Source organism: Osmerus eperlanus, chromosome 18, assembly GCF_963692335.1.
Source record: "Osmerus eperlanus chromosome 18, fOsmEpe2.1, whole genome shotgun sequence".
In the NCBI taxonomy this organism is placed as follows: Eukaryota; Metazoa; Chordata; class Actinopteri; order Osmeriformes; family Osmeridae; genus Osmerus; species Osmerus eperlanus.
The window spans coordinates 6812713-6835630 of NC_085035.1; the positions used below are offsets into that span (position 1 = coordinate 6812713).

The 22918-nt window shown below is 45.9% G+C and overlaps 3 protein-coding genes across 3 annotated transcripts; 2 read left to right on the plus strand and 1 right to left on the minus strand.

The window, feature by feature from the left end:
* The first annotated feature begins 5118 nt into the window (after window positions 1–5118).
* On the plus strand, window positions 5119–6522 carry ved (ventrally expressed dharma/bozozok antagonist). The gene is made up of 3 exons (XM_062484834.1): window positions 5119–5380; window positions 5659–5918; window positions 6160–6522. The coding sequence occupies exons 1-3, from the start codon at window positions 5119–5121 to the stop codon at window positions 6520–6522; spliced, it is 885 nt and encodes a 294-aa protein (XP_062340818.1).
* A 543-nt stretch (window positions 6523–7065) lies between these two features.
* On the minus strand, window positions 7066–9362 carry LOC134038507 (histone H2A.V). The gene is made up of 5 exons (XM_062483913.1): window positions 9213–9362; window positions 8561–8638; window positions 7905–8018; window positions 7579–7708; window positions 7066–7453 (listed from the first exon to the last, which is right to left on the minus strand). The coding sequence occupies exons 1-5, from the start codon at window positions 9213–9215 to the stop codon at window positions 7392–7394; spliced, it is 387 nt and encodes a 128-aa protein (XP_062339897.1). The 5' UTR covers window positions 9216–9362; the 3' UTR covers window positions 7066–7391.
* Window positions 9363–10209: 847 nt separating this feature from the next.
* purbb (purine-rich element binding protein Bb) lies at window positions 10210–12632 on the plus strand. Its single transcript, XM_062483912.1, has one exon. It carries the CDS (start codon window positions 10241–10243, stop codon window positions 11135–11137), a length of 897 nt encoding a protein of 298 aa, XP_062339896.1. The 5' UTR covers window positions 10210–10240; the 3' UTR covers window positions 11138–12632.
* Window positions 12633–22918: the final 10286 nt, after the last annotated feature.

The window sequence follows — 22918 nt, forward strand, 5'->3', positions numbered from 1 at the left end:
TAGCAGACTGGAGTGGTGGTGCACTGTTCTACTGTGCAGCGACACCTGCACAAATATGACTTTCATGGAACAGTTATCCGGAAAAAAAACTTTCCTGTGTCCTCAGCTTCAGATGTTTGCAAAGGAGCATCTCAACAACACCATCTTATGCATTTTGGAAATATGTCCTGTGGACTGATGAAGTTGAGCAAAGGTATGTTTGGAGACAAATGGGTGCCGAATTTCATGAAAAGAACACCTGTCCAACTGTTAAGCACCGGGGTGGATCAAAAATGCAGGCTTGTGCTGCAGTCAGCGGCCCGGGGAACATTTCACAGGAGGGAAGAAGGGCTTCAATGAAATTCCTGCAAATTCTGTAAGCAAACATCCCTCCGTCTGTAAAAAAGCTGAAGATAAAAAGAGGATGGCTTCTGCAAACTAATCCTAAACATACCTCAAAATCCACGATGGACTACCTCAAGAGGTGCAAGCTGAAGGTTTTGCCATGGTCCTCACAGTCCTCTGACCTAAACATCATCGAATATCTGTGGATAGCCCTCAAAAGGGCAGTGCATGCAAAACGGCCCAAGAATCTCACAGAACTTGAAGTCTTTTGCAAGGAAGAAATAGCAAAAATCCCCCAAACAAGAATTGAAAGAATCTTAGCTGGCTACAAAGTGTTTACAAGCTGTGATAAAGGGGGTGTTACTAAGTACAACATTTTTGCTGTGGGCCCTTTTCCTTTTTTGTTGTTTTGAAAGAAACTAATCTTGCATTATATATTAAAGAAATGTGTCATCTTCAACTTTATGCCTTTTGGAAATCAGGTCATCTTTTACTCACTTAGCTAATCACAGTAACATACATTTTTACCAGGGGTGCCAAAACTTCTGCATAAAACTGTACTCTCAGATAGGACTTCATAGACTTCCTGTGTGTGTTGTGTGTGTGTGTGAGAGAGAGAAAGAGTTGACAAGCGTTTCCAGCACCTCTTCCTAACAGCCTCATTAACCTCTAAATGCCAGTTAAACTTCAAAGGCTGCGTTACTGCTCACACCTCAGCCTCCTCCTCACACATACAGATACAGATACATAAACACACACACAATGATCCTAGTCGAACAGGTAGGTACAAAATAGGGAACTTAAGAAAGTAAGTTAGAATTTAGGGTAATGTAAATGTGTTGTTAGAAAAAGAATGAGAGTTGAGGGGATTAGTTCCCTTTCAAACACCTAATTCCCATTGCAACATCACCTTTTCTGACACCATACATGTGAAACAAAAGTTGGGTGGGTGGGACACAAAAGTAACATCCTTCTGAGGGGCAATTTAGGGGACTTCTGGTCCAGGTCCTCTGTGCTAATGTGTGTGTGCGTTCACCCATGTGTCATTCGCTGATTTATATGTGGATTATCCTGTACGCAACACACAGAAAATACAGAGATTGCATCTGTGTCTTCTGTGTGTGTGTGGGGGGGAGGGGTTGAGGAGTACAGACCTGTAGTTTAAGGGGAGGGTTGGTCCCTGTCTTCCTTCTCCTCCTCCCCATTTAATCATTGGAGTCGTAGTGCCTGCTTTTTCTACAAGACCAGTCCCACCGGCCTCATCAAAGCCCTAGGAGCCTTTGAAGGAACTGATAGGAATCAATAGAACAAGGGCCCAACTAACTGACCAAGTTACAGACAGGGAGGGATACTGCTGGAGACAACAGAAGCAACCCAGGAGAATGATTATTGTCCTCCCAAATCCTTACTGATCTGCATAAGTGCATTTATCGGCTTTAAAATATACACGCAGGCGTGTGATTATTATGCAGGTACATTTTTAGGAGGTACAAACTGTGCAGCACAACAGAACCTCTGTGCACTGTGATTCCACTTACCAGTGACTGAAACTAATCTAAGTTATTGTACTGTGTCAGTTCTTATTTGTCCTTGGTGGTTGGTGAAATGTCTGCCAGAAATCTCATGATCTCAAAGGATCACAAGCAAACCCTGAAAGATTTTCAAGCCAATTAGAATGCCGATTAAAAAGTGTGTTTAGAGTTGCCCCCCCAGCTATGTTTATTCATTAATCATAATTAGATAGAGACAACTGTGTAGGGCCTACAGTATATGGGCATTAGGTCTTCCATATACCCCGCTGCCCCTGTCAGTGCCTGCAGAGTTTGAGGTGTGTTTGTGTCCATAACAGAGTAGCAAACAGGCCCATTAGAGATGAAAGGCTCTGTTTGCAGCCAATCAAAGATGAGCACAGCAGGGGCCCCTAACCCCACAGACATCAGCCTGGGACAGGGGCCAAGGGAGGTGGGGGGGGTGACACCTTGTCTCCTTGGATCTTTCCCTCCACACGTGCATGTTTGCAAATGAACACATATACACACAAACAGGACTGGTGTAAATGTGATGTTTACACATGCATTAATCTGTTAATATGCATTAACGGATGTATAGACGGGCATTGAGTGCTGGTAATTCGGATATGATGCAAAAACATATATACTCAATGCAAAGCAAAGAAAGTGTGTGAGCTTTGTTGAAAGCAAAAACACTTTGTAAACAGACATGATGTGCTAACAAGCTGTCACTGTCTTGACATGTATCTTGACATCTCCAATTACAAACAAACAAATGTTGTCAGCCCCATTAAAGGACTTTCATTTAAGGTATAAAGACCAGGAATATGCTAAAGAAATTATGAAGGCCAACATGAACTTGTGGTAGAAGAAGACTGCAGGGGAACATTCCTAACATTTATTTCCTAAAGCAGTCCTCAAGCACCCATTCCCCAAAACACTCTGGAATTTACACACAGTCTGACTGATTATAGTTAAAACTTCAAAGGCTCCTGATCAGTTGTTTTCTCCTCCCATATCTATATCCCTATCTCTTTCTGTCTCTCTTTTCTCTCCCACAACTGGCTCCATATTGTAAAGTGGGTATCAGTCCATCCCCCGTCTGTCTGTCTCCATCTTCTATCCTGATACTGGATAGTGGGCTGGCTATTGTGTTCTTTGATGTGGGCCTGTTGGGCCAGAGACAGACAGACAGACAGAGACAGAGAGAGACAGACAGAGACCGAGAGAGACAGAGAGAGAGATAGAGAGAGAACGAGAGAGAGAGAGAGAGAGAAGGAGAGAGAGAGAGAGAGAGAGAGAGAGAGAGAGAGAGAGAGAGAGAGAGAGAGAGAGAGAGAGAGAGAGAGAGAGAGAGAGAGAGAGAGAGAGAGAGAGAGAGAGAGAGGGGGTAGACAGGGTAGACAGGAGCCTGTCTTTGCAGACCTCAGACAGACGGGAGTGTGAGAGACGGCACGGCCATCTACCATGCCACTGCAACACAGATGCCTTCAAACACCTGATTGCCCTGCATGCATACGTGTGTGTATGTGTGGTTATGTGTGTTTGGTTTATTGCTCTGTAGAGGAGGATGTAACAGTATATTGTGCTAGTTATAGCCTCCTTCCTCATTCTGCTCTGAGTTATCCCAAATATACACAGACAAATATGTAGGCCTACTGTAGTTGTGCCACTGTCGTGGGATACAACAACTCATACACACAATTCACCTAGTACAGTTTACATAAAACAATTTAAACTATAACTAAGCTATACAACACAGTATGTATATATTTACGAAGTACAAATACACAATTTATCCACTCGAAGCCGTCCGTAAATTCAAGTGTACAAAAAGAAAATTGAATCCTGTATTGAAACGTATAAAGGCATCATTCATTGGACCCCACTACAACATTCAGTTGATTGATAACTTTTTTACATTTTAATCAACGGGAGGCTGTAAGTTTAGAGAATGAGGGTCCAACGCCTATCGTCGATTCTGTCTCCTCTGTTTCAATCATTCAGAATTGTTATGATTAACATGCTAAAATAGGGATCAGGGGATCAAGTCAATCGTTCTCATAGCGCGACAACGGGATAAATGGTAAGGGGTTTCTGAATACCTGCGAAGCAGCCTATCTCCTTATTCGTCTGTTTGTGGGAAGAGGGGAGGGGAGTGTGTAGTGTGATCCTACATTGTGTCCAAAGGAGTAATTGGCTCAATCACGAACTATCCCATTGATAAGATAATGAGAGAGCCTGGACCAGTGAATGTTCCGGGCATTGCGCTCACAATCTCTTCGACAGACGACTGTCTCCGTGCGCCACGGCGAGCAGTATAGACCTGGTGCTAATAGGTCATTAACCGAGACCGGATACTTCAAAGGCTCAAGGTACTTTGATACCAAAACGCACACCCGCATAAGACATGAAATGTCTTTGGAGGCAGCAGCTCTGTTGAAAACCAGAATTCTTTGGCAGGAAATTTAAGTGGGAACAATTTTACGTGATCAGGCCTTGGATGTGATTTAATACATGCAGATTTGCCTCTCTTAACTCTATGAAGTTCTCAACAAACGCGCAGATTAACTGATTGAGGAGGGATCAACCAGATGAGACATTATTGCATTACCTTAAACCAATCAATCTAGATAGTCATCCATTTCAGTGATCCTTTGCAAAAAAATCTGCAAAAAGAGAAATATCTTTGAAAGCACAGTGATTAGATAGCATGTACTGATTGATTGATAGCATTTAGTTCAACATACCACAGTTCTTTGATTAAGGATGTGCCCAAAATGTTTCTAGTCTGAGATGAATATTTGGGGAAAGAATGTATGATTTAAAAGAGAAAACCTCTCTTTTAGTATATGAAGACATATACACGTGCATCATGTATCTAGATGTGGAGGTTAGGTGAGGCCTGTAAGATGGGGAGGTGTGTGTGTTGGAAGGGGGGGAAACCTCTCCAGACTCACTGGAGCCAGTGGGTAATGGCCTCATTCAGTCCGAATGAGACGCCTTAATTACTGCAGTTGTGAAAACTCAAGGAGGGAGGGTGGAAGGGAGGGGACAACATGCGCTTTGATCCTGGGCTGAGTGAGTTGTAAATTAGGAGGGATGCCCTGCATAAATACCGACCTAGCTTCAGCAGAGATCATTTCTTCCTAAGACACAGACGGATGTACCTAGCAGCACTAGACCTATTTAGCATCTCTGGAAACTTTGTTGGATCATTGATTGCACTAAAGAAACCCATTTTTTAAATTTACATCCTTTGGACACGTTTTGTGCAATGACCATGAAGGGACAATTTTCTATTGAGTGGCTGTCCCAGAGCAGCCAGGGTTTAGGCAGTCAACGTTTCTCCTCCTGCCTTGAGACTTGTAATGGACCCAGCGCCTCTGGGACACACTCAGAGAGCCTTCCTGGATTCTACTCTACTACTAGACCTCTGAATCAGGACCACCTGGAGGGAAGAGTCCCACACAGCCTTCCAAGCCACACTGAGTCTGAGAGAGGAACAAACCACCAGAGTCCTAATTTTCCTAACAACCAACAAGGTATAGGCTCACTCACTACATCCTCACAGCTAATTTAAGTAATTTCCTACACAGACCAATATTTATAGTTGAGTCTTTGTTTTTTATCTCATGGAATTCCTCTTTTGTGATTGTTCCCAGAAATGTGTTGTTTTAATTCCGAATAGTAAGTCTTTTGAAACCAAAAGAGTTATAAGAATTGTATTGCTTTAATTTTGTGTATTATTGTGCATTATTTGTGTGACGCTCGTTGTGATTTTTGACTGTTATCCAAACCAAACACCCTTTCTTTTTCTCAGAGGCTGCTACAGGTTTCAGCAGTGGGACAGAGGAAGAGACCTCAGGGTACGAGAGTGAGGGGGGGCGCTCTCTCTCCCCCTCTGCCTCTCTCGACAGCATTTCCCCGTCCCCTTCGTCGCCCCCGTCGGGCCGGAGGCCGCGCACCGCCTTCACAACTGAGCAGATCAGAAGCCTGGAAAGAGCCTTTAAAAGGAACGCCTACCTGGGGACCCAGGACAAAGCTGAGCTCTGCAAAAAACTCAACCTATCAGACAAGCAGGTAGGCATCACAAGAACCCTCTTTGAAATATAACTATCAATCACTGTGTTCTGATTTGTAGTTGATATGATACTAATGCAGACACAGCAAGCTTGTATATTACAAATTGCCAGACATGTCAGCAAACACAGGGGAATAAGGATAAAGGAATGCAATAAAATCACATGAAATTCTAGATGTTAATCAATTAATGACATCATTGAATGTATTGTAAATTGTCTTGCTCTTTTTGCTTCCCCAGATCCGTAACTGGTTTCAGAACCGGCGTATGAAACTGAAGAGGACTGTGCAGGACGCCTTGGCACATGCCTGCCAGGCTAAGGTGGCATCTCACCTGTTGCACTACTCCGAGCTACAGGCATTTTGCTCTGCCCCCTACCCCAGCTACCACCCTCACCTGGTCCCAGAGGGACCCACCACTGCCCCCTATCTCCAGCCCCACAGCATGCACTACAACTCCTTCCCTGCTTCCCAGACTCTGCCTGGTGTGTCTACACTACCCTTGGACTCTCTTTACCAGTATGCTTCCCTTCCAGGACTCATGGTGGCCTCCAGTTCTTCACCCCTGGTGGGAGCTCATCAGCCATATCTTCACCAATACTGAAATATAAGACATTTAATAAGTGCCTACATTTCATTGGTCCAAGGCTGCTCAATGTCACTGATCATTCTCCACCTCCCTTGCTGTTTGGAAGTCCTGAGCATTTCCTGGAAATCCTAGAAACCAATCATCGCTCCCAGCTAAACCCGATGTTTAAAATCAGTGCAAAACATAGGTGGATTTAAAATGTGGTGCAAATACTTTTGATTAATCTGTGGTGGGTTGCCTTGGTAGTGTGCAATAATTGTACAGATGTGCTATTTAAATGAAAAAATGCTGAATGTATACACAAATCTTTCATTGCTCGTTAAAATAAAATAATTTGTTATAAAGCGAATTTGTTCCACCCAGACTTCTATTGAGTATTTAACATGACAAGACATTTATTTTCTCGAAGTTTAGAAATAGTTGACTATTCTCAAAACAGACCTGAGCTAATACTCCGTAAAACCAAGTAGTGCTTTCCATTACCCTTTCAATATAAAAACTAAGTTATAATAAATGTAAGCCCTTCTTTGCTTCATCTGAAACAGAAATTGACACCAATCAATTTTTTCAATTTATTTTTTTAAAAAGATGAACATCTTTAGGTATAAAACACTCGGAACAAAGTCCATTTAACACAACTCCTCCCAAAATGACAAGAACTTCCAATTGCCGTTTGTTGGTCTATGTACAAAATGTACACGTTACTTGTCATCGCAAAACCCCAAAACATTTACCCATTTGCAACAGTATAAATGAATGTAGAAGTCAGGACACTACACATCTCCCCCAAAATAATAAAGCCATCAGAGAAAATGAACCAAAAACTGAAACGGGAAACAAAAACATGGCTGCCCATTCCTTCCTGATGGTTAAAGTCACTTCCTTTAAGCCGTTTTCTGCTGGCCCTTCTTTCCAATCAGAGACTTGTGGATGTGAGGGATCACACCTGCATTGAGGAGACAAGAGGAAGACATGTAAACGTATAGTCATAGACAACAACATAGAAATAGCCCCAGGCACATTATCACACTGATGCCTTAAAAAGTACCAAGCAGTATATTGCCAACTCACCTCCGCCTGCGATGGTAGCCTTGATGAGGGAGTCCAACTCCTCATCCCCACGGATAGCCAACTGTAAATGACGTGGAGTGATGCGCTTCACCTTCAAGTCCTTGGAGGCATTCCCTGCCAACTCCAACACCTTAAGTAAACAGGGAAAATCACAACCTTTATTGCCATTTTGAAAATTAAAAAAATGTAATAGGGCAGGTCTGAAGTAAGACCTGCACTGTGTCTTAAGTAACAAATGTAGAAAGTAATCATTCTGTGATAGCCCAATATTGATACAAGGAAGCACAGGCTTTCTGCCAGCAAGGAAGTGAGCCAAGGAGACTGACCTCAGCGGTGAGGTACTCCAGGATGGCAGCACTGTAAACAGCAGCTGTGGCTCCTACTCTGCCATGGCTGGTTGTGCGAGTCTTCAAGTGCCTATGGATACGCCCCACTGGGAACTGCACAAAGGGGGAAAAAGAAAACATGACAATTAAGAGGATATGCCATTAAAAACGTGAAAGGACAGGATTCAGAGATGTAAAAATGGTTTTATGTAAAAAGACAGGTTTCATATGTTAGTTTAATTATAGCATTGCTATGGCAGTCCGTTTTACCTTATCTGGCCCTTGGGTAGTTTAAGGAGGTCAATCGTAGACAGGCATTTTAAAGCTGGTGCCCTGACTAAAATATGCCTTTATTTCCATTAAATATTATTACGTGGACACGGGTACTACATGTACGTGGGAAAGGCGTGCGTGACTGTGACAATATAGCGTGTAGCTGATACACGGTGACCGTTAGTCGGGCTAGTAATCAGAAGGTTGCCGGTTTGATTCCCCGCCAGGAAAATGACGTTGTGTCCTTGGACAAGGCACTTTACCCTACTTGCCTCGGGGAATGTCCCTGTACTTACTGTAAGTCGCTCTGGATAAGACTGCTAAATGACTAAATGTAAATGTAGTAATGCTAACTCTGCAAACTATGATTGAAAAGCACTTACCTGGAGACCTGCTCTTTGAGAGCGAGAAACAGCCTTTGTCTTGGCTTTGCCGCTGTCCTTTCCAGCTTTTCCTCCTGCCTAAAGAGCGAATCCGGGGTAGGATGAGAGGACAAATATCATTAAAGAACGCAGAACAGCAGTGAAAACTGAAACATGAGAATAACAATTCACGCACAATGCCTTAAACATTAAACCAAAACCGCACGTGCAAACTGTCATGACGCAAGCCGCGTCCTCTCCCGCCCGCTTCGTTAAATTAGCCTGCTAGCTTGCACTATGTAGCTAGCTAAAATCTAGAGTGCCGATTGAACTAAGTGCACAATAGCACATTGTGATACAATGCTGCCATTCAGAGAAAAAAACTCGGGTACTGGTGGCCTTTCAGAAATAATGTATGTTGCGCGTTAAACTACCATTTCAGAGTCGAATGATTCGTTTCAACCACCATTGGCTAATCCGTAACGATAGCATGCAAACTGGCTAGCTAGCTAGCTAGATGGCGCCCTTTCGTAAGATTCTCTACACATAAAAAAAAACATACGACTTCGCGTTTTTTTTCAGGATTGAAGGTATACAAATGCATTTTCATGCTTCTGTGTATTAAAGTGTTGAAATAATTTGTAAATCGATTTTAGAATGCAAATACGCTTACCATATCGCCGGTAGCTTTTCCTTGTCCTGCTAAGCGATATTCTTACGGAGAGAAATGCGAACAATAAAAGTCTGCTAGTTTGCAGGCCAATGAATGGGGCTACTTAACCAATAACGTGAACGAATGCTGCTTCTGGGGTTCTTGTCAACCAATTACAATGTTGTTTATTAATTGTTTACCCATTCCTGTAACCTCATTGGACCATTTGTGAAAATAAGTCTGGTCCGTGGAAATTATTTTGGAAGTCTTACGGTCGGATTCAAATTTGCAAATGAAACTGATTGACATTGTTGCACATTCTTCATATTGAACTGTTCATTCTTGAATAGTGGTTCATCCACCATGCATCAGCTGACATGCATTGGCTGACACTAATATACATAATTTTATATATTTCAACACTGAGAGGACCTCGACAACTGTTTGCCTTTGATTGTCATGTGTTGACTAAATGAGCACAGCCGTTGACTAAATAAACGTTGTCTTAAAATGCACCCTCTTGCCTCGCCATTTTAGGGCATTAGAAGTGGGTAATGTGACGCAATATGACTTATAAAGGACATCTTTGTCTTCTCCAATAAATTAACCTTCCCATAAAGTATAAAATCTCGTTTGGAATACCATGTTAAAAGTAAGTGTCTAAACTGGATGTCTCAAAATATGTCAAATGTATTTGTTGTGGTTATGGCAAATCACACTTGCCCTGTTTTGCCTCTAATGCCGTAGCAACTGCGTACAGCGTAATCGGCAACACCTTTCCTGTCACTTCATAGTAAAAAGTGTTGAGAATTTTAAGAGAAATTGATTGGGAGGGGAGGTACTGGTGATACGGTGGATACGTACCATGGAGGCGTGATTGGCATGCATATGAGGCAATAAAAACACACGAGTTGTGTGCAATGTTAATAATTGGCAGAGGAGTGACCAATGGAATATGTTAAAGGCGTGTCTCGGTCGTGTCTGGGAAGGGGGTGTGCACGCGGAGAGAAATACGCAGGAGAGGGAGAAGCTGGCTGGCGGTGCTGAAGATGGCGGATGGTGACAGTGGGAGCGAGCGCGGTGGCAGCAGTGGAGGGGGTGGTGGAAGCGGGTTCCAGCACTTTCAGAGGGAGCAGGAGACCCAGGAGTTGGCGTCCAAGCGACTTGACATCCAGAACAAGCGTTTCTATCTGGATGTTAAGCAGAACAACAAGGGCAGGTTCATCAAAATTGCCGAAGTCGGGGCCGGGGGTTCTAAAAGTCGCCTGACCCTTTCCATGTCAGTTGCAGCGGAGTTCCGTGACTACCTCGGGGATTTCATTGAGCACTACGCCCAACTCGGGCCTAGCAGCCCGGAGCAGATTGCCCAGTCCTCCGTGGGTGAGGACGGCGGGCCAAGGCGGGCCCTGAAGAGCGAGTTTCTGGTCCGCGAGAATCGTAAATACTACCTCGATCTGAAGGAGAACCAACGGGGGAGGTTCTTACGGATCAGACAAACCGTCAACCGAGGGCCAGGATTCGGGTTAGGGGGCCCAGGAGGCGGCATGCAGGCCGGCCAGACCATAGCCCTTCCGGCCCAAGGCTTAATAGAGTTTAGAGACGCCCTTGCCAAGCTCATAGATGATTATGGAGGCGACGATGAGGAATTGACCGGCGGAACCGCTGCCGGTGGCTACGGTGAGCTACCCGAGGGCACATCTATAATGGTGGACTCTAAACGGTTCTTTTTCGACGTCGGGTCCAACAAATACGGAGTGTTCCTGCGAGTCAGCGAGGTCAAGCCCAGCTACAGGAACTCTATTACCATCCCGTTCAAAGCCTGGGGAAAGTTTGGAGGGGCGTTCAGTCGCTACGCTGAGGAGATGAAAGAGATTCAGGAGAGACAGCGGGATAAAATGTACGACAGGAGAGAGGAGTCCGAAGGAGAGGACGTGGATGACGACTGAGTAGCCTAGTTGAAACAGCTGATGGTACAGTTCAGTCAGATCTGCAATAGGATGTGTCGCAAATGACAGATTTAAGTGCATGACGAATCGAACTGTAATACTAAAATATTGTGGCGTAAGAAGTATATTTGACGGGAAACTATTGATGTATTAAAAACCCGAGGTTTGTGTTGGGTTGGATAGGGGGTGTGAGTTAGGCCTATAAAAAAGTTGAAAGTCACGGGCTAGTGTATATATGATGCCTTTCTCGTGAGTTTAAAAATAATGAATTATGTTTTGTAAAAAGAAATATCCTACTAAAACCAGCAACTTGGTTTTCATAACAGATTAAGAAGCCAATGAAATCTTTATAGTAATTGTTTGAAATATAGGTATATATTTAAAGAGTAAGCAGTCTACCTTGACCCAGTTGATTTAGATATTTCCATTTCTCCATGTAAGGAGAGAACCAGCATCCATTGTATTCGTGTTCTAGTTCAGGTCTCTCCTTTGTGGGCAGTGTGTGGGATCCTCAGTCAAAAGTTAGTGAAAGTAGTCTTGAAAGGAATGTATAGAATGCTGCTGTCATTTTGTGGAGATTTGATGTGTTAACAAATGGTGAGCTATTTAACACTGGCTGTGCCATAGCAGTCTGAAGTTGTAGAAATGTTCCTGAAAGTTACAAAGGCAGACAGTTATTTGTATGTCTATTCAAGAGCCGCTGGTTGGAAACAAAATTGAAGCCTTTTGCTAATATAGTTAGCTAGCGCCACACCATTCTCAATTGAAAAAATTGTGATATTTACAAATGTTATCCCTGCATTTAGCCTAATTTTAAGCGATCGTGGGCACAGGATTCCGTTCGTGAGAAACATAGCAATGTGGCTTTGAGTATCGGACGTAAAAACCCACCGACAAAAAGAAGAAAGGACATATCTGGTGTGTGCCCTGTGGGAGTCCACAACACAGGGACTGGTACTGGGATAGGACCTGGAACACACCACTGGAGTCTAAAGATCTGGCTGTTGTAAGTGACTGCAATGGCAAACACAGAGAAGCTCTTAATGGCCCTGCAGACCAAAATTGTGTGGACTGGCAGGTCAGTGATGAGTTACTATCGGTCCCTCATCTATGCTCAGGGCTGGGAAGACATCTCTGTCACAACCCACAGCACCTCCAGTACACAGCTGAGAGCACTCTCTAGAGAACAGAACGCATGGATGTTTGGTTTCTTTTTTATTTGAAAAAAGAGAACTATATTGAAAGATTATACTTATAACAGAGAAAGTACTGAACAAACCAGCAAAAAGTTATTTTTTAAATGTCAAAACAAAAATGTATATGAATTTCAAAACTACACGTGTAACAGGCTTATTTCATAAAACAAAGCTGGGATGGGAATGAATTGTCCAGAGTTATGTTTTTTTTTGTGTTCATTTTCACTTTCATTCATTGTTTTTTTTTCCCAGAGGGAAAGTATAATAACACTTCTGTGATTAAAAAGAATTTAAATGCACTTTGTGACTGTGTCCTTGTCTTTCCCACCCATCACATAATCAGCTTAGCATCCTTCATATTACTTCCTATTAGTATTCTAGTTAGTTGTCCTTTGTGAAGTTGTTAAATGAACAGACGTTCATTAACCCTTGTGCTGCCTTCGGGTCACATGACCCAAAGGTTCATAACAAACCATCGTTGTGTTTACCCAATTTTACCCAATCCAAAAACAAATAAAAATAATTTTCTTTTAACCTTCGCAATGTGGGGGTCTGAGACAGCCCAACGGTTCAAAGAAAATGATTCACTTTGTTTTTGTGTGCGGTAAAGTTGTCGCAATACGACGGTGGGTCACAATGACTGATGGGTCAGAATGACCCGAAGATAACACAAGGGTTAAGGCATGAAAGGCTGAAACAACAGACCTTTGGAACATGACAACTGGAATGTGTGTGAAATATTGAAGTTGACAACTTTGCTACATTTCTTTCAGTTTTAACCTTGCAAATAAAATGTGTCTGTGAGAGAGAAAGGGAGACAACAGTTCCACCCCCCTCACTCTTATTTGGTGTGACACGGCAGCTGTCTCGGTCATGTGTGCGCTGTTGTCTGTGCCACCATACAAAGGCACACTCAATTCAGTTGATAAAAGAAATATCTGTGGAGCAATGCATATGGGCATGTCCACTGTACTGCATTTCATCCTACCCGTCAGTGTCCTACCAGGGCTTACTGCGCATGTGCACATCAATTTTGACTTGCTGTAAAATCATCCTACTCGTGTGACTGGTAGGACAATCTGATGAGGTATGATGGGTTGATAGTCATATCAATATATATGCTATAATATAGCTATAATTTTGCGCTAAGGTAAGAAAATCTGACAAGGTAGGACAAATCAACAAAACACAGGTCTTACACACAATTTAACACATAATTTAACCAAATGAGAGATGTTATAACAGTCATTCCTGTTCAATTCCAAATTTACTCTCACTTTCCCCCTCCCCGCTTCTTCCCTAATGATGCAGGGAGATCTGAAAGGATTGGAATACAAACCTTTATAAGTCTCATACCTTTCACCAATCTTTACTCAACAAGTGTCACCTATTTCACCAACCCTTACCCTACAAGTGTATATAGTTAGGGATTCATTTGAATTTATGAGAAATCAGAACTTATATTCATCAAATATGTTAGAGTACATTGCTTGTCTGGGATCAGATTACAACCTGTCTATATCAAGGAATTTCTTGTCTATCGTTGAAATCTAAATGTTCAGCTGGTCTTGAATTGGCTTTCTTGAGACCTTTGATCACTATGGACATGCAGTTGTGGGATAACCTACATCCTTTCTCATCTCTTCACTCTTGTCGTAGTCTGTCATTCTCAGGGCTTACCAGGTAGGTTTATAGCCTACCTTTTCTCTCTGTGCTTCCTTCTACTGGTCACACCCCCTTCCCTGTAAATCTGGAGTCGGGGCAGCTGTTGGGGCACCCATGTGTGTGTGCACGCACGCTTGTGTGTTTGTGCTGACAGGGCAAGCTGGCTATTTTAATGTGGGAGGCCTCAACATTCCAGGCTTAGGAGTCAGCTGTGTCATTAGATCCTTAAAGCCTGGAGACACACTGAATGCTCATACTCACTCGTACACCCTCAAACAAGGCCTTGATTGTCCTGAAGCCTTCTCCCAGGCAGTACACAAATGCAATTACAAACGGCAACACAACTGTAGAAACTGAGCTTTACTGAAAAGGATAGAGCACAGATACTCAATATGTTTTCATACGCAAGAGCTAAACACATACACCCACACATACACAATATCAGGAACACTGTCATGCTTGGATTGTGGGTGTTTGTGAGCATGTGAGGGTGCTGTTGATGACTCAGTGTGCAAGTGTGTCTCTAGGCAGGCAGTGAGGGAGCCTAATCAAGGCAAGAGTCAGAGCCTGAGAGCCAACTGAAAGCGTGATGCCCTTGTCCTTTCACACCCCCTCGTCCACCTAAACCTCCGTCTCTATGCATCTCTTCTAGCTCCCTCCCATCTCATCTTGTCCTGTCAAAGTGTTTATGGAAGTGGAGCAGATGTGCTAACAGGCGTTGTGAGTCTCTCGTTACTTTGCCAGTCCGTACAAGTGTGTGTTTCTGTGTGTGTGTGAAAGAAAGGAGAGAGAGAGAGAGAAAGAGAGAGAAAGAAAGAGAAAGAGAGAAAGCAAAAAGAAAGTGTGAGCATGGGCTGATTTACAGAAAGAGGGGAGGAGAGTAACACTCATTGAGAAGTATGCAAGACATCTAAAAGAAGTATCTACTGCATACTGTTTTTCTCGATTGGTTACACACATTTTCTGAATGCATACCTCATACTCTCAGAACTCTACACACAAATCAAAAAAACACACACACAATGGGCAAAACCCCTAATTTCTCCTGCAAAATTAAACTTTACATTCAAAACAATGTTATTTAATCTCAAAATGGTATTTTGTTTTCAAATGACAAACACAAACCATCATATGAATAGACATTTATAAGAACCATTTGAACACTGATGTGCTCAATGTAAAACACTATGATGAATGGAAAACACTCTTCATTCATCATAGTGAGTTAGGCCTTTTTTTTGTTCAGTGTTACACTTACTACAGACAGTACATACATAAGTGTGTTGTAAAATATTTGAGAATATTGTTTTTATACTCAGAACACAGAAATACACGGTAACAAATATATTTTACGTATTTTTCCCAGAAAAACAATGTACACAGTGTACATCCCAACCGGGTTGATGACTGTGGGGAGGTGTATTTGGAAGCGCCACATGAGGGCCTTCGTGGGGATCTTGTAGTCCGAACAGAGGAGGTTGATGGGGCGCCAGTTCCGAAGGTCCTTGAGGTCCCCCTTCTTGGGTATTAGTGTAACTGTACTCTGTCGCATTGATTCTCCGAGCCTCCTTTCCCTGTAGACTGCCCGGAGGATCTGAGCCAGATCGCCCTTGACGAGTTCCCAGAAGGCCTGATAGAATTCCGCCGGGATCCCGTCCGGTCCCGGGGCCTTCTGGGTGTTCATGGAGTGCACGGCCCGGGTGAGCTCCTCCAGGCTCAGCTCTGGTTCCTCGCTCTCGCCCCCCTCTTTGATTTGGTCCAGACCGTCAAGGAAGGTTTCCGCCAGAGCCCCGTCTGCCGGCTTGGTGTCAAACAGCCGGCCGTAGAACTCCTCGGTCACCTCCCTGATGTCGTCGCTGTCCGTGACGGTCTGGCCGCTGGTGTTATAGAGGGACAGGATGCCTTGTTGTTTGGACCGTGCCCTGCGGAAAAAAATTCTTGTGCATTTCTCCTCCTCCTCCAGGCCCCGGAGTTTATCCCTGAATGTCTTCCTCTCCTGTTCTTCCCGATAGAGTGTGGCCAGATGTTCCTTGGTCTCTGACAGCTCCCGGGTCACGTCGAATCCTCTGAGTTGGAGGAGGCTAAGGCGTTGTAGGGCCTCGTTGTGGTGGTGAAAACGGGCCCTCTGTTCCCTAGCCTTCCTCCTTCCCACCCCTCCGAAGAACCCCTTGACCCGGGACTTAACCATTTCCCACCACTCTATCGGGGATGTAAATAGTTCCTTCAGGGTCCTCCACTCCAGGTAGCGCCTGGAGAAGGAGTGGCTAGTGGAGGGGTCCTGGAGTGCCGATGTGTTCATCCTCCAGGGCCCCCTCGTTGGTCTGACTGGCCCCTCCCATCGCAGGGTCACGGTCAGCATCCTGTGGTCTGAGAAGTGCGTCGCCTGGGTCTTGAAGGCACACACTCCCAGGCCTGGCGAGAGCAAGAACATGTCGATCCTTGAAGAGTCAGAGCCTGAGGATCTCACCCACGTGTGTGTTGGGGGGGAGGTGCCGCCGACGTCCACCAGGGAGAAGTCGTTGATTATGTCCTGTAATGCTGTGGTAGATCTGTCCTTCCTGGGTTTGCTCCGATCCTCGTCCCTCAGAGCGCAGTTGAAGTCGCCCCCTACCACTACTGGCATGGGGGTCATCAGGAGAGGTCGGAGCTTGGCATAGAGGGAGACTCTCTCTGCGACGCTGGTGGGGCCGTAGATGTTGATGACCCTGAGCGGGGAACCCCGGACCTCCAGGTCGACGGCCAGGATCCGCCCGCTCTCGACCACTCGATGGCTGGTTTGTCGGAGGAATGGATTGGCCACCAACATCCCGACCCCGTCCGCTCTGGCCATATTGGAACCTGACCAGAGAGAGTCTCCCCGAGTCCACTCCCCCTCCAGAAGTGCATCCATCCCTTTGTAGGGGATGGCACACTCCTGGAGGAGGTAGATGTCGGCCGGTTGTGTTGAGAGGTGTCTTGCCCTCTTCTCCTGTTGTAACATACTGCGGGTGTTGAGTGATGTTATTGTGATGGTCATGGTGATTGTGATGGTTTGACGGGTCCGGCGATTCCTGTGGCGATGATTTGGAGGTTCCTGATGGCCTCCTGTGCGTAGTCCGGATAGGGCACCTCCCCCTGGTTGCTCACGGCTTTGTCGTCCCCCCACCGTCTGCCTGGTGGTGGAGGTTCGGCTGGCACGGAGGGTCCTTGGGTGGGCCGGGGCTGGCTGGTCTGATCCAGTGTGGGCTCAGAGACTGCTGTGGGGGGTTGGCGTCTGGACCTGGGGCAAGGGCGGGGACGTGGGGGAAGGGGAGGAGGGGGGGGAGGGGGGCCTGGAGGCTTTGGTGGTGGTTCCGGGGGGGAGGGGGAGTCGGATGTCGAGGTGGAGTCGTCTTCGGAGGTCGCAGTGATGGTTTTACGTTTCCTCTTCAGAACGACTTGGTTCCAGTCTGTGAGCGGCGTGTTGTTGCTGTTTTCATTATACAGTGACTGGGAATGTGGGGGTAGGTCGTGGGGGGTGACAATCCCTACCAGGGCCGGCTCCCTTACGGTTACCGACCCGGCAGGGGTGGAGGTGCGTATTGGTAAGTATATCGGGGAAGTCATGTCAGTGGAGTCAGAGTCCTGTAATGTTGGCTGATTTGTCGTGACGGGTGTCGGTTGGAGAGGGATGGGTAGGTCTGTCTGAGGGTCCGGTAGGCCTAATTGTGTCGGTGGAGGAGAGACCGCCCCCGGTGGTAGGATGTCGGTCTTTGGGTCGAGGGTGGGGTTGGTGGGGGAGTCAGGATCCGGGTCGGGGTCCGTAATGATGAAAAGGGGGGGTGTGGAGGAGTCTGAAGGGGGGGGGGTCAGGGGTAGGGGGGGTGGGGGGGTCAGGGGTAGGGGTGGGGGAAGTCGGTGGAGGGGGGTCGGCTGGCTCTGTCTGAGGTGGAGCTCCTGGTGCTGCCGTAGTGGTTGTAGTGGCCGGTCTCCTGGTTTTGTTGGCGTAGGACTGGGGGCAGTCTCTGTAGAGGTGTCCCTGAAGCCCACACAGGTTGCAGGGGCGTGTGTGGGTGCACGCCGCCGTGGGGTGTTCCCCTCTACAGGTGCGGCAGATGGTCTTTGTGCAGGCCGCGGCCAGATGTCCAAGGTGGCCGCAGGTCCTGCACAATTTGGGCATACCGTAGTAGTGGATGATGCCCCTGTAGTTCCCCAGGTTGATGGTACTGGGGATGTGTTGGACACCGCCCACCGCTGATGGATCCGGTGTGAGCTGGACCAGCCATTTCCGTTCCCCGGTCCACACTCCATCCTCGTCCAGGACCCTCCTCGCTCCAGAGTTGACGCAGGCATAGCGGCGCAGCCAAACCTCCACGTCGTACTCCTGCACAGCTTCGTTGTGGAATTGGATGGTGACTACTTTGTTTTACCTGTCTGAAAGTGGTTCTGTGTGGAGATGACTGAAGGGCGGGTTATTTTTGTTTTGGCGGTACATGGTCCAAAATTGCTCTAACAGTTGTGGTGTTTTGAAACTGACCTCAAAGGTGTTGGGGGTTGAGGGTGGTTTCACCAGGCAGTTGAGGTCGTTCGGCACAAAGCCCATACCTCGTTGGAGTACGGCTCTGCTGAATTCCAGGCGGGTCATTCCGGTTGTCGTGTCTTTCTGTCCTGTCGTTGTTGCGGTGGTTGTGGATCCTGTGGTGGCTCCGTCCCCGGCAGCCTCCTCGGATTTCACTGTCACTCTGACGGCATTCACCCGTCTCATCGCCCCAGGGTTCATCCTGGCAGCCATGATGATGGTGGTGGTGCGTGTCCCCCGAACCTGCTAGGGTGAGGGGGGGGAGAAGAAACTCAGAGGGGGCTGAGGCCACTCGGTAGCCCGTCCCCAAGGGACGGCACTCTCCTGTGGCTCGCCCGCTCCTAACGTTGGTGTTGGGGCACCTGGCCCTCCTCTCGTCTGGTCTGGGGTGGAGAGTCTCCCTGTGAAGGGCAGAGGGAGACCTGAGAGCAAGGCAAGGCCACCCGAGTGCTTTGCCCTAGGGGTGCCACTCTCCTGTGGCCTGCCTACTCTCGGCGAAGGTGGTGGGGCTCTTGCCCGTCTGTCCCTCCTTCCTCCCTCCGGGTCTGGTCTGGCGGGAAAGGACGATCCTGACTCGTCGAGCGGTCTGGCCAGCCGCAAGGGAGGGGGGGGGGGTATGGGGATCCGGGAGAGTGCGGAGTACTGGGAGTGGAGGGTCAGGCCGGTCTGCAACGACCTAGCCTCTCCTCTTGCTCCTCTGCCTCTCGCCTCTCACCGGGGCCAGCGGGCACCGGAGGCTTCCGGTCCCGTCCTGGGTGTTCTGCAGCTGGACGGGTCCGGGAGTCGGCGGGGGTGCTGGGAAAAGCTGGGGGGGGGTCGGGGCCGGTCTACCACGACCTAGCACCCTCCTCCCGCTCTCCTGCCTCCTGCCTCTCACCAGGCCCTGTGGCACCGGAGGGTTCCGGGCCGGTTCGGAGTGTTCCGCAACTGGGGGGGGGGTGGTTGGGCTGGGGATTTTGGCCGAACCGCGGTCAAGCCACGTATTCTGCCTCCGTCTCCAGCCGAGTGGTGAAAAAAAAGGGGGAAAGTAGTGAGAGAGAGAGGGGGGGGGACCGATACCTGGTTTCCCACCGCACAGTCAACAAAGTAATCGCAAGCCGTGTCCCATACACCGCTCGACCCCGGACTTTCGATTCCTTTGTTCACTCATGCGCCTGAAGGGGAACCAGAGTGCCGATTCTCAATGAAATTCTCAAAAGTAATTCCTAAACCTCTACATCATCTAGTCACTTATGCACATAATATATTTTACATTTACATTACATTTAGTCATTTAGCAGACGCTCTTATCCAGAGCGACTTACAGTAAGTACAGGGACATTCCCCCGAGGCACGTAGGGTGAAGTGCCTTGCCCAAGGACACAACGTCATTTTGCACGGCCGGGAATCGAACTGGCAACCTTTGGATTACTAGCCCGATTCCCTAACCGCTCAGCCATCTGACTCCAGCATAATAAAGCAATTTCTCATTCTTAATTATTTTGAACAAATTGCCAAAGCTCTGGTAGGCTACATTCATGCGAATGATTATATAGCCTACAATTGTCTGCTGTTTCCTACATTATCCATTGCTTATGTCATGTTGATCAAAATTGGTTCTCTGTTAAATAGTCTTTGTTAATTACATAAGTCATGCATGGTTGAGCCAGTTGTCATTATTGTAGGCCTGCATGTACAGTTCTGCCGAAGGGGCGTTTGCTATCGCATTAACAAACAAAAATGAGACACCGACAACTGACCGAGGAGGCTAAATTCATAAGAACATTGTTCTTGTCGTATTCCCGTTTGCCGCTCGCTATCCATGCCTCAATAATCCGGAGGCTAAAGTGTCCTCTGCTCGTTGCGAATGGTTCGACACCGACAACCGACCAAGGAGAAGGCCCGAGTTATCAAGTTACATCGTACAGTGCGCGTGATTCAACCGGTGATAAAAATGGCGCTTAGTTGATTTACCGGGGCACAAAGACACACACAGAGATTCCTGGAATTATAGATAGCGAAGTCCCCATGCCCAAAATACTCTGATGATTGGTTAGTTAATTGGAGTTTGTGCACATTTGCAATGTGCAGCTGATGTGATTTCATGTAATTGTCTAGTTTGTAAACATTTGTTTTATTAGAGATGTTCTGTGAATTTCACGAAATAGCATGCAGTAACTAGAGAGGGTACAATTTCTGGGGAAATTGTAGGGTGTGCTTGCTTGCATCGGTTGCACAGGGGTCCGTATTTCTGTATATTTTATATAAAAATGCATACTTATTATTTATAAAGATTACATAGATTTAAAAGCATATATTTGTTGCTGCTCATTTACAACTCAAAATACGAGTGAAGTGTAGAATGAAATAGATGTCTCATTTCCCCTGCAAGAGGCAGCCTCATAGCTGAATCAAAACGAATAAATTTGGCAGAGCGGTGTAAAAATTGACCTAATCTCTATGATTTAAACGTCCTTTTAAGTTTTCCCTTCTCGTGATATTTTCAGGCATTTAGCCTACTCATTGCATTCATTCATTAATAAAGAACCCCCTTTGAAGATTATTCTACGACGTTACCGGCAGTAGAAGATGGAATCGCGATTCAAACAGTACCATCTGCTAACTGAAAATATGCCCCCAAAAACGTAAATAAGCTTGACATTTATTTAGTGGAAAATCGCTCATTGATAAAAAGCTCACTGGTAGCGATCGTTGTCAGTAACAACGCAAAATGCGATATAGCCCTGTGTGGAGAAGCTGCCCCGGTAAATTCTACTACGGTACAGTACTAGACTACTGCTGTGTTCGTCTTGGTACTGTAGCGATTGCGTTGGTTGAATTGGATGTAACGTTCCGTTGTACGGTTTAGGCTGAAATTAATTATTTTCATGAACAGATTGACAACGTTTAGGCTGTGGCAATGAAGTTCAAGTTAGTAGTTAGATAGACTTTTGATTTAAGTAAGGGGAGTGCCGAACATGTTCTGTCGCCGTTTGACTTCCTACAGCTGTGTAGATGTTTTTGTAGTGTCTCGCGTAGGCTACAGCGTTGCAGTGATACACTGGATTGAAACCACAGGTAATGATAATTTCACTCACAAATCGTTTACTTGTAATCTAATGTCATAATAAATCCTACAACGAAAATGTATATGTGAGGAATGTTTATTTTAACGATTGAAAACAGATAACGCTACATCATAGACCACTGTAGTATGTGTTGCCCGGGCAACACAGGCTAATGTCATGATGCTAATACTTCAGTGAAATAGTAGACTACTGTTTCCGAAAGTAGATGTACTTCCTTAATAATATCAGCTTATACTGTACATTACACATCACAATTGTGTGTCACATCACAAAGTAAAATGAGTAAATAGTTATCACCCTGGCCTCTTTGCTTGTGGCGTTTCTGCAGCTGCCTTGCAGTAAAGCTATAGTTAGCCTAGCTATCCCCCAAGTTAACAGATGCGAAACGAATGTTCTGCCAAAGGTAGTCACGCGTGTTTTCGTGACGTTAGTGACGTAGTGACGTTAGTAACGTCAGTGACTGTGGCTAGCAAATTAGCCACCGTTAGCTTCACTTTTCGCCACAAAAACTTAACTGCAGCCTAAACCATGCAACGGAACGTAAATTCCAATAGAAGCAACTCAATCGCTACCAAGACGAAACTTTTGACACCTACGTTGTCTATGTAGGCCAAATATTGACTGAGTTTTAGGGGGGCAAAAATAAATAAAAATAATAATAATAATGAATATAGCTGCAAGCAGCGATGCGGGTTCCTCCGCAAAATGGAAGAATATTATAAACATGTACACTGTAGAAGATCAAAACTTGGACAACAAGAGAGCAAACCTACTTCATGTTTGGCCAACAACAATAGGCTGAATGGGGATTTGAACTCATGAGCATAAGGTTACAAGTCAGTCTCTCTAGCCTCTCTGCTACACACCAACTGCTGAGATTTAATGATTAGTAAGGGCTGAGTATTAACTTTGTATAGGATATTTACATTTAGTCATTTAGCAGACGCTCTTATCCAGAGCGACTTACGGTAAGTACAGGGACATTGCCCCGGAGGCAAGTAGGGTGAAGTGCCTTGCCCAAGGACACAACATCATTTTGCACAGCCGGGAATCGAATCGGTAACCTTCAGATTACTAGCCCAACTCCCTAACCGCTCAGCCACCTGACTCCCTTATATTCATACTCTTCTTGAGTTGATCTCTTTCCAGACTCTCAGTCAATGCACAACTAACAATAGTCATGTGGGCAACTGGGCTAGGGCAGAGCTCATATTCAGCTCCTTGCGAGAATAGCCTGTGACAGTACAGCAGCCGACTCTCTGGTCCCATTAAACTACATAACATGCACAATCAGGGTGACCAACAACATTATATT